A 14,630-nucleotide genomic window follows, 5' to 3' on the forward strand; every position below is an offset into this window, starting at 1 on the left:
AATCTTCTTAGGTGACAAGGTGATCTGCTAAGGGTAGGTTTAACCTCACCTCGTCCTTTGTGCATCCCTTTAAACTGGTACCGCAGCTGCACGAAGGACCGCTCCAGTTTTCTGTGCAGTTACATCTACCACAGTCGCAAAATCCGCGCTCTGAGAGGAAAGAAAAGGCAAAGAGAGAGTAATCCTGTTTTTATCAGTATCAAAATTCTATAGGCATCTTGGCTGAAAAATGTCTGAAAAATATTCTTCGTCGCCTCTTTAACTGGGTTTAAAGTCGATATTTTTGTAAGTGGTTTGAATAGAAAGTGTTCGAGATTTAGATTTTTAGATCACTTTTTTTGGCAATGCGTTCAAATATGGAGTCCCATGTACCAAAGTGAGATTTCGCGTTGAACTGAACATATCAAACCAGAATATGCATTACAAGCGACCTCCCAGTCGCTTCTATCTCAAAACTCACGAAATACTGTATTTTGAAAACGTCCGACTCACTGTATTACGTCATAATCTACATCAAGCTTTGCAAAAAAAAAAATAGACATGGCGGCGCGGGCAAATTTTGAAATCCAGAAAAAGCAGAAACGAAACTACCAACGTTAACAACTGGAGAACAATTAACACGAGCACTAAGGTTTGATTTAGAACAAGACTTTCTTTAGCTTAGAATTTGTCTAATACTCTAGGACTGGGCCGAGGAATGTATAATGATGAACTGCCGATATTTTAGCCAGCCACGCTTTGCCAGGTATTTTGCGAGGAACGTAGAATTGGTCTTCGAGGTTTCTAGGTTTGGTTTATTGTTCCAGGCAAGTTGCTCACAGAACATGAAATATTTGAGGTTTTTCTTTCCTTGCTCTTGTCTGGTTTCCTTTTATCTCGCATACCCCATGCAAAAGGAAGCCGAAACACTTTGCCCGCTAAAATCAAATCGACAGCCTCATTGGTTGCCAGTTGTTGTACTTCAAATTATATAGATTTCAATATTCTCAGCCAGAAAGAAACACAAAGTGTATGTGCGTGGGCGTAATCAGCATACCTGGACCGCCACATATCTCTTCACTTTCAAGGTCTTTTGGACAACTAAGGGTGTCACACTCGCACGAGTCACCATAAATTAATCCTTTAGGATCCTACATATATAAAAAAAAGAACGATAGGACAACGGTGACTTCTCTGCTCTCTCAAAAGAGCTTACAATGGCCGAATGGTGTGTTATTTTGCCATTGCGTTTTATGGCAAAGGAACGAGAGCAAAGCTATGTGGCAAGACGGGAAAAGCTTGACTTCAAAATCCGTAGATCACCTGCCTCAAAGATATGAGCGTGGATATCATTTTCGCGGGAAGAGTTTGACAGTATACGTAGGCGAAGGTCTAAAAATAAATTCTCCGGAATTTTAGCAGTACTCAGTGAGATGTCCTTACTGTAGTGTTATAGTCCCAAGGTTATAAGTTGTACTGAAAGCAAATGAATCAATGGACAAGACACGTTTAAGATACTCCAGACAAACCACCTCCATACCTTGGTGTCTTCGCAATAACATTTGCCACAGCTACAAGATCCCTGACCACTACACGTACCATCGTTGTTGCTATCAAAGATAAAACAACAAATTTCGTAAACAAATGCTTAAATCAACATATACGGATGAACCCGTTAAGCTTAAGCGACAAGACCGAATAGTGGTCTGGGTATTCTTTAGAATCGTGCAAGTCGGTGAAGAGGAAATTTCCAAGTTTGTATGTCTTTTGCACGTGAAATCACTGAGTTTGTTTTTCATTTCATAAAACTCTGCCATGAGATCTTTTTCTAATATTCTTCTGGTCGCAATTTTTTCAGCGTACTTACCGTAAGTTACACGTCAGATCCCCCGGGGGGTACTTCAAGAAAAGTTGGGTGGGGGTGTGCGGCCCACTTCCCAAAACGCTTACCCTATTTATGACCAAAATCTGCGTTTTTGCTACCCTAATTGTGACCTGACCTTAAATTCGATAGCCTATTTTTTGAGAATTAAGGCTGACACAGTCGCCCTAAACATAATTTATGAAGGGCTTTTGTTGACCGTTTTATCGATAATGATGAAAAGGTAGCTTCTTCTAAGAAACATACCCAATTCAAGACTAGAGTGCAAAAACCATACCCTATTTATAACCAAAATGGCTAAAATCGATACTCTATTTATGACCAAAACGGCTGAAAAACCCTACCCTTTGGGGCCGCACGTACCTATATAGCCCATATAAGGGAGTACCCTCCCCCCGGGCGTCAGACGTAAAAATAAAATCAATACCTTGGACAACCTCTCCGTTCATCCTCCGTTCTGCATGAACAGTACTCGCCTGCCCTGAAATGATAACAAAAAGAGATGGAACCGCCTGAGAAATAGTTTCACATGAAGGCCATATTTACGCTGGGTATTATGGTTTTAACGCAAATATCTCGTTCACGTTTCAGGCAGTCACAAATCTCTCCATTTATCCCACATATCTATGTTTTAGGTTATTTTGAAAATTTTGGGGAGATTTTTGGGTATATTTGGGGATAAATAGTTTTTCTCAAAGGATTAGTAAAATTTATGGAAATAAGAAATTTGGAAGATTTGATGTTGTTTTAAAATTAGACTTTGAAGTTTGAAATTGGTGGACGTACGCCAAACAGTTGTCCACCAACCTGGGGTGCCCTTTTGGTGGCAATCAACTGTCTGGTGGTATTCCAAAACTTTTTTTTTTTTTTTTTCATTTAATCTCTCTTTAAACTTCGTAAGATTTCACTTAAATTCAGGTAAAACCCCGCCTTAATGTATAGATTTAGCCCAGCCTAAAAGCGGAGTACCTGGGCGCGGATTGTTCAAAGCCCGATCAAGATAACCCAGGTTAAGCGAGAATGTTGATCTGAGTTTTGTAATTTTGCGGTGAGGTTTTTTGTATATTGCTTGGCCTTCTATTTTTAGTGAATAATTTTAAACTTCACAAACAAAAGCTGTGAAAAACATTTGTATATAAGAAAATTTATTTCTTCGGTTAACTTTTAATCCTTTGTCGGCGTTATCCGGCTTCCGAACAATTCGGCCCTGATTACAACAAGTTAACTCTACATGGGCCCGCGATCCAATTGAAACCCAGCTTCTGAGCCACAACAGGGTCACGCCTTATAATGTGCTGCTAGACAGGGTAAACTGTCTCCAACTTCATGATCAACGCATCTGTAAATTCCTTACTATTTTGTACAAAAGTCTATTTTTCACTAGCTATCCGGCCTATATGAGAAACATGTTCTCGTTCCGTTCTACTTCATACAGCATGCGTGGAAACTATATACTGGAAATGCCCAAACCTAAAACTACAACTTTTGGTCTCCACTCCTTTACTTATCTGGCAACAAAAGAATGGAATTCTCTACCCAATTTTATAAGGTTATGTAACTTCTCAGACTTCAAAAAGCACATCAGTAAAACCAATTCATGAAACATGCAAATGACAATTTTATAATTAGTTGATATAAGTCAATTGTAAATATGTAAATAGCAATTTCTATTTTAATTTTTCGTTATCAAATATTTTGTTCTCGGAAATATTAGCTTGTCAAGCTACTCTGAAATTCGAGCTTAAACAAAGTTTATGTATGTATGTGTATGTATGTACGTGATACTGGAGAGCGGATACCTTGTTTTGACAGATGTCAATTGATTACAACATGGATGTCCAATATCAAAGAAGGACACTATAAACCAAGGCTGCATGTCTCTGTCAACCTACTAGGTGGAATTTGGCCGCCATCTTGCGCGACTGCGCCGTCGCCGCCGTCGTCGCCGTCGTGCGTACACGCCCATGAGCAATGCCGCTAGCCATTTTTACCATGAGAAAAGTGATTCACGGGTTTCTATGAGTAAGGGGCTCCGCTGGCGGTCCTTCGGGACGCCGGAGCTCCGCAATTACCACGTTGGTAATTCAGAACGGGAAGATAACAGGGACTTAAGAAGACCAATGCTGTCTCGTTTGACACAGCTAGCAAAGCCGCGCTATCAATCTCAGTATGAATACAGTTTTCATACTCCAATGATGCATTTTTTGCCGTGAGCAAACTTCAGTTTGTGTTGTCAGAGAAATTATTTTCTCGAGTGGGTGGTCGTCGTCGTAACTTTATTTGCATTCAGTTAGCAATGTCATCAAACAATTGATTCGTACTTTTAACTTTACATCATGGGATCATGACACAAGTGGATGATTCACTTGGGAAGTTTGGAGAGCAAGAAACGGGCGTAAAAGAGTTCCTTGTTTCCAGCTTGAGCCACTTTTCTATCCAATCAGAATTTGAGCCAAAACCAATCGTGTCTTGCTCGCACACGTTTTCCCGCGCTTTGCATGAGCTACATGAATCGTCTGTGTCTTTTGCGATTGGTCAGATTTATTACTTTAGTTGACGACACTCAGTTCAAAACAACTGTAATAAATACTTCACTTGATCACTTCCGTCATTCTCGTGATCTGTTCACTTGCAAAAAATTTGACACTGTGGGGAGAAATTGACTGTTGATTGCTGTGTATTAGTCCTAGACTTACCATCCATCGTTGCAGGAACATATTCCACACATCAAAGAGCCTCTGTTACTACAAATGGTGCTATTGGCTTCCTAAAAGAACAGCGTAAACCGCGACTGCTGAGAGCACCTTTTAAACAATCTTACAATAACAATCGAAGCAAACCCAAATAAAAGCAACTAGGTTAATCCCAAGCGCGCAATAAGACGTTAAACAAATCCAATTCAATATCGCTTTTGGTTTCTTCTTCTAGTTGAAATAACATAGAACAAAAATAAGAATAGCATTTTTTTTCTCAGTTTCGTCGCAAGACAGGGATACGGCAAACGGAAAACAAGAAACACACATTGCTGAAGAGTAATTCTCGAACTCATTAATAATTCATCAAGTTTAAACAAAGGAAATCATGACCGTGACGGTGTGTGGATATCTGATCTTAATTAGCATAGAGTTTTACGATTATATTTTTCCACTTTCTCCTTGGTTTTGGTTTCGATTGAGACTGACATATCAAACACTCAAAGCAGTGTTTGACCACATTTCCAAACACCTGGAAGTTCGTCAAAAATACTCCGCTGCATGCCGTATTTTCCACTCTCTTCTCGGTGTTTGGAGTGTGGTCAAACGTGGTCTTTCGTGCTTGATATATTACTTCAAACACGGCTTGTGCTCCTGTGTGCTCTTATTTACCGAGTGATAACGTCACTCAGCGCGTGAGGAAAATAAAAATGTCAGTCACAAATAGCAAAATATTTTCTCATGTGTTCTTCAACGAAATACTTCTCTTTTGTTTCATACCAGTGTCAATAATCAACTTCCACTTTCACAGAAGGAGTTGTACACGCGTTCGTTATCAATTAATAAAGAACCTCACCATATTTTCTTTCTTCTCACATTCGCAGTCACAGATGTAAGAAAGCTTCAGGAAGACTTGTCCGTACGGAGTCTTGATAGAAAAACTACAAAATTAAAAGCGAAGAATGTAATATTTGTCACTTCCAAGAGCAATGTAAATATTAAAACTCCCAACCTACAGAGCTGGTTTCTTTTTGAAAACCATTTGAACATTGGAAGTATTTACTTTGTCGGTAGGTCGTCTGAACAATTGGTCATAGATACAGACACTCGAAAGGATACCTGAAATGATAAAAAGTATATTCTCAGTTAATCCTTAAGTGTTTTTCTTCTAAAAAGACATAAAATAACTGATGTAATCAAAAGTGGAAATAAATTATTTACTAATTGTCTAAACGGTAACACAGATCATAAGCAACCTTTACTTGAGCAAACTGCAGTAGTAATAGAAACGAAGACGTCACCTAACAAAACTTAAGGCTTTAATGAGCAAAACAGGGCAAACTGAAATAAATAGGACGGCTAAATTGGACTGACTGACTGACTGACTGACAGACGGACGGACGGACTGACTGACTGACTACTGACTGACGGGGTGACTGACTACTGACTGACTGACTGACTGATTGATTGATCAATCGATCGATTGATTGATTGATTGGTTGGTTGACTGATTGATTGATTGATTGATTGATTGAAGTATTGAAGTATTGATTGATTGATTGATTGATTGATTGATTGATTGATTGATTGATTGATTGATTGATTGATTGATTGATTGATTGATTGATTGATTGATTGAGAGCTATCTGTAAAAATGGCATTCCATTTTACCGTATCTCCTAATTCAACACCAGTACATGTTTTTGTGTCTTGGTAAACTTTTCCCTTTCTGAAAAAAAAGGAGCACAAATTAGTATCTAAACAGGAAGGCGGAATATGGAACAGGTGCTATTTCCATATTTAAATGATGAAAATAAAAAATGATATGTCCTCGCATATATCACTGGCTAAACTTGGTGCAATTTGCTATAGCGTAACTATTTTTGCAGCTGAACCAGTCCAGTATATTCATGAATAAGTTAGGCTTACCAGTAATTAGTTTTGATGCCTGGATCAGTTCACAAGCTACTTTTGTGACGAATGTGTGCAGCCTACATCAACTAGACTATATGTGAAACGAAATTTGTTGTACTTTGATCCTGAATTTTGATGACTATTCATGGCATCGTACGTACAATGTTTCTAAAATTCCTACACTTTGAAAGTCAAAGGATAGCTTGCAAACGCAGACGTGATTCCGACGGAGACAAGCGACAGTGGAAGATACGTCTGCCTTCGCAGGCTACTCAAAGGACAGTTCATGGGCAGTTACATGACAACGGTAAGGTACTTACGGACATACTGCAGTGTAACGCAGCTTCAGTCCTTCAGAGTCAACATCTCGTATTGTCACTGTGCGGGCTATTTTCTAATGTTGACGGAGTGAAAGAAATTTATAAGATTTATTAAATTATTGATGAGCTTATCTATCAGATGAAGTCCATAAAAAATAAACAGCTCTTGAGTTTAATATTTAGTGCTTCAATCTCTACTTCATAAGACCTCTGTGTACTAAAGACCAAGATTTTTATTAAATGTGGGGTAATTTTATTGCTCTTGACGTCGGCTGGCACAAATTAAATTGAGCTCATTACCAGTTGTTTTAGTCTTGTTCGGGATAACCATCTCCCATTTGACCCCCAAGGTTTTATTTCATTTGTGTTTTTATACAATTTTCAATCATGATTGTTCAGATTTGCTTATCTTTATGGATCAGATCGTATGTACAAGAACGTGACTCTTAACAGACGAGGTTTTTGTTAACAGAATTGCCGGAAGTAGCCTCACCATGCCCCTTACCCCTATTCAGACCATGTATTTTACTATTTTGGTGGCGGATGGGGTCAAATAGTATTTTTCTTACTATTCAAAAGTCTCTAAGCTTTGACTTTGGCTTTGATTCGAATTGATAATGAACATTGCATATAATCTTATGAGCCACTGGACACGAAGGGGACTGTGTGCACGATAGCTTAGATGAAATCTCTTCAGTCCGAGTATTGCAACCAAAAGTCATGTCACACTAAATTGACGCCACCATCGATCATCTCTTTTAAGTTGGCTCAGCCGATTAGGCATCACATCGTGGGAAAAAATACATATGAAGGATCCAACTCAAAATAAAAGGTCTGTGATGATATGCTTTTCATTAGACAAGATGCTTAGTAGCATGTCGAGTCCTTATGACGTCATACTATAAAATAACAACGTTGGGAAACTGATCACAACTCTCGTGCGAGTGCAATTATTTTCATTCTTAAAATCGAAAACCCGTGAAGTGCCTCTAAACAGAGTCCTTATCCGAACTCCCCAGAACTTAGCGTTCTAAACTGGCGACTAAATGTTCATTTCTATAATATTACACACCTTGTACGCTTCTCCAATAACTCGCACAATGTTTGACGAGTCGTCTCGTAGCTCGCCTACCTCGGCGTAGGTTTCGTTGCCTAAAAACTTCGCCAGTTGCTAAATTACAACAGTATAAAATGAATAAACGTTAATCAGGCTAAAGCAAACCAGGCTGAAACTTTCTCCCAACTTTCTGGGGCCTAGGTTACATAAAGAGGTCAGGAATATTCTAGACTGAGGTCCTTCATGAGATCTCAACTTCACTTCGTAGAATAAAACTAATGCGTGAAAAGATATACTATGATAATTGTAATATAACAAGCCTGATATTCATCTATAGTCGATGTCTGAGTAATAAACTGATCGCTTAACAAAACATCTTAATACTGAGTTAATGAACGCCGGGTTAGACCATACATGACCAAGAGGCTCGTTTCCCATAGTACATGGAACAGACAGTGAATGAAAGATGGCCGCAATTGGGTTGAACAATGAAAATTCTTTCCTCGGGTTCCCATGTTGAAAATTGCATTTATATTATGTTAGCGACATTTTGAAACTTTAAAAGTCATGCATCTCGGATTGTAACTCGGATTATAACTTAGTCTTCCTCCGCGTAAACAAGTTTAGCTCGGCTTAGTATTACCTCATATATTGGTTTCTCGTTGGATGTGACAGCAAAGATTGGGACCACATTAGATTCAAGTAAAATCTCGCGAACCAATCCTGGAGATGGGTAATCCTAAAATACAAAAAGGGAATATAGGTTTAAAAAAGGTCTATAGGCTGTAGGCACTTTACAAAGAACTGAATAACTAGTGCCAAGCAGTTTACTTAGGTTTTTTATTTGACGATGTTCGTATTTGTAGACAAACATAAATAATACCGTAATGTAGTCGGGGCATGGGGCTTCTCGGAGGGGACGGGGTATTAAGGGGGGGAAGGATGAGAGGGAAAGTAGAGAAGGAAGTCTTTTTTCTTCCCTGTGAAAGGCGTGGCATTACTTCGGAGGAAGCATAAAAACCCGCAGTTAACTTCCTTGTACCTGGAAGATGCAAGTTAAATCACTCTGCTCAGCAATCCACTCAACGGTCATTACACATAGGTCTGGAGCCCGTTTCTCGAAGGTCCCGAAAAGTTTTCGCACCCGGAAAGCCGTGGCAAAATCTCAAACCTCATGATTACAGAGCTGTTTTATTCACATATTCTTACTATGAAGAGAGGTTCTCTCCATACAAAAGTTTCAGGCGTATACACCTCTCTGATTTTAGATCCAGATTAAGTAAAAATTGCTTTGCGGGCCCGAAACGATTCCGGGGCTTTCGAGAAACGGGCCCCTGCTGGTTTTTAAGAGCTTTCGGGGATATTCCAACCACACCAAGACTTACCAAAACTGTTGAAGCAGTGTATTCCTTGTCCTTCAAGTGGCACAGACCATCATTAGGGACGACAACGCCACCCAGCTGGAGAAAATCAAGTTAAATTAAAGTGAGTATCTCCCTTTCTCAGCGCGGCGAACGTGCAAGCTGTAATATTCCATTGGTAATGAAACAATCGAAATTGCAGAAAATATTTCGTGGAAAGTTTCGCGGCCTTTTTGCATGTTCCGTCTCCCTCTCCCAAAGTTAGTAAGTAAAAAAAAAAAACATCGATCAAACATTTCAGAATAAGCACGCCTTAATAACACGAAAACACGTGCTTAGGTATACACGCACACACGCATGCGCTAAAGCTAACGATACACTCAAGAGCAAACCGTTAATGAGTAATTCGTACCAGTCCATCTCCAGCGAAGTGATAAGCTGCATCAGTTGTTACCACTACAACTCTTCTAGCATCTTCTTTGTTTTTCCAACCAATTTGCTGCCAAGAGAGATCACAAAAATGCCTCTAATCAGCACTAACCCTTTGAAAACTCAAGTTGGAATCATCAATTCTCCTAGCAAGTTGTTTGGAATAAAATCTGCCCGGTTACCCGACCGCCACAAACACAGACTACACTTATTCGTTACATTTTTAAAGAATTATATCTACACTAATAAAATTTTCGAAAGGAACTCTAACCTCCAGGACCTTCAACAAAAAAGAAATGCTATTTCAGTGGCCAACAGAGAAATGCGATGTTGTTTAAACATCCCTTAACCTCCCTGATCGTCAAGTGTACGTATTGTAGTTACGCTCTCCATAACATAAGAAAAGAACTATTTCCAATATGTACATAACCGTCATTTCGTCCCAACTTAATAGTATTTTATTTTTTCCAGCGTTTTTATTGTTGCCGTAATTCTCCCTCCCTTGAGTGAGTTTTAATTTCACCTTTGCGTTATGTTGTTATACGCGTAACTGCACTGTTTAGAAGTGAATGAAAAAAGTACTTTCTATAAAACGCTAGAAAACTGCAGAAAATGGCTCGAAAATAGACAAAACAATAAAAAGAGGTGAAAGTTACTCCAGGAAAGTTAATCTTTTTCATTAAAAACAATAAAATGCAAAATATGAAAAAGTTATTTTCCAAACGACTGCATTGCAATGCTTTTAATATTGTTAAGTAAAAATTTCAAAAAAATGGTCGTGTTTAATGCCGCGTTTTAGCTGAAGGTGCTGCTAAAATTATTTACTGACCTTTTCGCAAACAGCCACTTGAACGAGAGCGTCCAAGCCCCCCTCGGGGTTGTCGACATTTCCAGAAGACAGCAATTTTTCGATAGCATCCTAAAAGCAAATATTGGGGTTAAACGAGTCAAGACATTGTTGCAGCGGCTTGCTCCGAGTCAGTAGGGGAAAAAAAAATCCATGCCATTCTTTTAAACGTCGGCTAATTTAAATGTTTGTCTCGGAACAGAAGCAAAGCATCCCTGCCAAATCAAGTAACCATGGTAACACACCGCCTCGTACTTTGCCGACAAGACCGTTGGCCGAACGGGAAAAAAATCAAACAGTAATGCGCTAGATTCGGAGGTATAATTTTTTCGCATTACTCAAAACATTTCTCGATCGACGAATGTCATTGTAAAGCAAGATCGACTATAATTGTGTGGCATGATTTGGGCGAGCCTACTTTGACAAATTTTCAAATACCGGGCAAACTAAGCACATGTATATCGCAGTTTACTTGGCTTGTGGGAATGACAGGAAACAAGGGAGTCCTGACACTATACAGGGATCGTGACAATTTTGTTGAATACTGAAATACTTATGGTGTCTTGTGCGCAAAATTTCGCTGGTTGACCGCAAACGGTTTGCGGTAATTCCGGGTGCTTCACACAAGTGTTAGATAAAAAAAAAAAAAACACTTTACTGGGCTCTGGACACTCAGAGAAATTAAATGAATACAAAAGTCGGGAAAACGTTCTTAGAACTATGCTCGAGTTACGCAAGAATTGGCTCATTACTTACCTGGAAATCGGACGCGTTCTTGTTTAGCGGCAGGACGTTACGGTACCCAAAGGTTGGAATGGAGTTTGGATTTTTCGGATCAGGATGAGCAACCCTTAGGAAAATAAAGACACACACATAAGAAATATCACTTAGTTTAAACCAGCTCAGAGTTGGCAAGGAAAATAAACCGGGCTACTGTTTCCAGCGTTCGGCAAAGTAAACCAGGTCAAGATTGCGGTGGAGTACGAGTATTTCACTACCAATTTTTCCGGAAAGAGATGACTGCAAAATACTTGCCAAGGAATCGTACAAGACATGGTGTTTCGCGAAACGAAGTATAACCGGAGCTCGCCCCGAAAAAGGTGCTTGTACTTGCGCAAAGTAATTAAGTATTAATTATTAGAGCCTGCCGACAACTCACTCATAAATCATCAACTAAAGGTCAGCTGTCGGTGACGGTCAGTCACCAGTTTCACTTCATGCGTAAAAACTTATAACTGTCAGCAGACAGTTTACCGACTGTTGACTATTCGTCAGCCGACAATTCAGTGGCAAACCGTTGGCCGAACAATTACCGAATATTGCCCGACAGTTCACCGAATGTTGACCAACTGTTGGCCGATAGTTGACCAGTTGACTGTCGGTTGTTTGTCAGGCGACTGCTGGTCGACTTTTGGCTATTTGTCTGCTGACACTGTTCACAGACTGTGAGCTGTTCTTGACTTCACTTTTGGAAGAGTGCCTGAGTGGCTATCATGTAAAACACTGGGAAGTTAAGCCCCTTTGCCTGGTCCGAGTGACCAAAGAAAAGACGACTTACATCACAGGGCTTGTGTCCATATAAGGAGCGGCAGGCTTATCGACGAACACACCGAGTCCCAGGCGAAACCTAGACGTCAAGTTTGAAATTTCGTCCGCTGTGAACAAATTGATAAAGAAAGTAAAAGGCTGAATTTCAGATTACAAATAGCAGAAGTGCATAAGTCCCTCGCCCCCCCCCCCTCCACGCCCCCCTTCCCTTTGTAGATGGAGGCTAAGCCATACAATGTTGTTGCAACAGAAAAAATATGATTCTTTGGCAAAATGGATAGATAAATAAAATAAATTGTGCGATAAATAAAAAAGGACATCGTGATTCTGAACCTCAAAGCCAAAGTCACAAGCATTAAAGTCTGGGTTGGTATAATCACAGGGAGGCGTGGTGGCCTCATGGTTAGTGCGCTCGTTCCCGGAGCGAGCGGTCCGGGTTCGAGCCCTGGCCGGGGACACTGTGTTGTGTTCTTAGGCAAGACACTTAACTCTCACAGTGCCTCTCTCCACCCAGGTGTATAAATGGGTACCGGCGAATTGTTGGAGAAACCTAACAAATTGCGGAGGAGTGACCTGCGATGGACCAGCATCCCGTCCAGGGGGAGTAGAAATACTCCTAGCCGCTTCATGCTACAGAAACCAGGATAAGCTCCGACAGCTATGAGCCAGTCGGCTCCAAGGCTTCACTAAAGTATAATAATAGTTAATCGAGGGGAATCGTTATCAAGTCTGAGATGCAAGCAAAGACGCTGAGATACAATACAGAATCATAGAATTTTATTGTGTAATACACTTAGCTATACGTGAGGTTTGACATCAAATGAGAGATAAAATGACGCACCAGCTAATTTGCAGGTATTCCATATATTAAAATTAAAATCAGATATTTTATTTTTATTTCGCGCTCATACACTATGCACGAGTTACATACCTAACAACTGTCCTAGCGATTTGATGGATTCCTTTTTGATGGATCTTGACACATCCGTCAGGTAATATAAATCAACTGGAAAGTTCCTAGGTGTCAGAACGTTCACGGTAATGGTTGTTTGAACACCTGAAAGATGAAAATAGATCAACAAACAATCACGTCTTTAGACGAGGATCTTGAGGTCCTGCAGAGTCTTGGACCTCTTAGCCGAGGGTCTTAAAGACGAAACAAACGCCATCAGCACACAAGGTTCCTGAGGACATGAGTGGATTGCATTATACCCTTAGTCAAGGACTCAGCACTAACATGAGAGGATGAAGAGTAGGAGGGTATATCTTGATAGAGGTGTTATTCTTAAGGTAATCCCTCTCAAGCTATTTTTAGACATGGTACCCAGTGCATTCGCAGATAATGTTGTCACAGTGCGTTGCGTGCGTGTTTATCGTGGAGGCGGATGAACATGCTTTTAAAGCCGCTTGGATTGTTCACGTGAGTAAAATCCGCGTCACTAGGATTTCTAGCACCGTTTGCGAATTAAAGATATATTGAGAGGGTTACATGGGAATAAAGCTTATATGGGTGATTGACCTTCTTACGCGTTCTCTCTTTGTCCTTCCTCTCCGAATCCTTTGAATGACGGTATTTGGTGATTTCTCTACATCAAATTTCATCTGTGTTATATTTCACGCCTTAAATTAAATCGCGCGCGGAGTGTATTGCTAGTCAAAACTTGCTGTTTATCACACACGGTTATTAAATGATTCAGCAGCTTTGAGATCTTAAAGTCGCGCGCACCAGAGATCGAATGAATTATTGAATTATTCATTGATATTTGTAAAAGGTACCAGGATCCCAAGTTACTTTACACTGACACTTTTTCGGCTCAGTAGCCCAGAAGGTCCGTCCCAAGGGGTCACCACTGACCTTATCGTGGTGTGATGGTTTGTGTTTCTTTATGACCCTTAGAGCTATGTCGGCTGGAGCCTTGTACTCCTGGTAGAAACCAGACGAAGTGTGAACGACTGGTCCTCCAGGCTGGGAGGGACGCGTGGGGTTGATAGCACACTCCCGTAAAAATGAAATTATTCCAGGAACGGAAGACATTCAAACCTCTATGATATCGATGAAGCGACCCACAGTGGCCAAAAGGAAAAATAGGGTCTTGTTTGAGAAAGGGAAAGAGGGCCACGTAGACCTATTTTGCCTTCTAGGACGAGAGGCTGAGAGATACAAACTAAACACTAAACGGCGGTAATTGTAGATGTTATCACCCTGAGCGGAACTAACCAACAATTTTACCCCCTAAAAGGTACGATGAGTATCTCCGCCATTTTAATTGGGGAGTTCCCCCCCCCCCCATTTCCCCTTCCCCCCTAAAAAAATTCCTCCCTCGGGATTTAAGATCACCATTGATATATTAAGTCATGTCCAGGTGTGTGCCCCTTTAAAGTGTTACAAGTATAGTAAAATACCTGGTCTAAGAAAGAGCGTAAGATTTTGAGGAGACACTTTAACTTCACCGTCCGGTACTTCACTCTGCGAACGGAGACAATTAAAAATATCAGTTAACATGAGTTTTGTACTAAATATACTTCAGTTTGTTGGTCTCATTCTTTTGCTGCCATTTTTAACTTGACGTTTTCAAAATTCTTAGTCCAAAACTGTTGTT

The 14,630-nt window shown here is 40.2% G+C and overlaps 1 protein-coding gene across 3 annotated transcripts in view; it reads right to left on the bottom strand.

Moving 5' to 3' along the window:
- The window catches only part of LOC145488569 (integrin beta-PS-like), a 33,026-nt gene that overhangs the window by 6,774 nt on the left and 11,622 nt on the right, over positions 1 to 14,630 (bottom strand). For all 3 annotated transcript variants that reach the window (XM_081467454.1, XM_081467455.1, XM_081467453.1), the window contains exons 5-22: positions 14,434 to 14,497; positions 12,962 to 13,087; positions 12,041 to 12,137; positions 11,239 to 11,332; positions 10,465 to 10,554; positions 9,619 to 9,705; positions 9,231 to 9,305; positions 8,489 to 8,584; positions 7,861 to 7,959; positions 6,789 to 6,862; positions 6,226 to 6,283; positions 5,618 to 5,673; positions 5,411 to 5,495; positions 4,558 to 4,628; positions 2,289 to 2,342; positions 1,520 to 1,589; positions 1,037 to 1,130; positions 50 to 150 (exon numbers count right to left, since the gene is read on the bottom strand). In XM_081467454.1, coding sequence (XP_081323580.1) covers positions 50 to 150; positions 1,037 to 1,130; positions 1,520 to 1,589; positions 2,289 to 2,342; positions 4,558 to 4,628; positions 5,411 to 5,495; positions 5,618 to 5,673; positions 6,226 to 6,283; positions 6,789 to 6,862; positions 7,861 to 7,959; positions 8,489 to 8,584; positions 9,231 to 9,305; positions 9,619 to 9,705; positions 10,465 to 10,554; positions 11,239 to 11,332; positions 12,041 to 12,137; positions 12,962 to 13,087; positions 14,434 to 14,497 — 1,491 coding nt within the window. The remainder of the gene's footprint in view (positions 1 to 49; positions 151 to 1,036; positions 1,131 to 1,519; positions 1,590 to 2,288; positions 2,343 to 4,557; positions 4,629 to 5,410; positions 5,496 to 5,617; positions 5,674 to 6,225; positions 6,284 to 6,788; positions 6,863 to 7,860; positions 7,960 to 8,488; positions 8,585 to 9,230; positions 9,306 to 9,618; positions 9,706 to 10,464; positions 10,555 to 11,238; positions 11,333 to 12,040; positions 12,138 to 12,961; positions 13,088 to 14,433; positions 14,498 to 14,630) is intronic.

The sequence above is a fragment of the Orbicella franksi genome, chromosome 5 (genome assembly GCF_964199315.1).
Source record: "Orbicella franksi chromosome 5, jaOrbFran1.1, whole genome shotgun sequence".
Classification (NCBI taxonomy): Eukaryota; Metazoa; Cnidaria; class Anthozoa; order Scleractinia; family Merulinidae; genus Orbicella; species Orbicella franksi.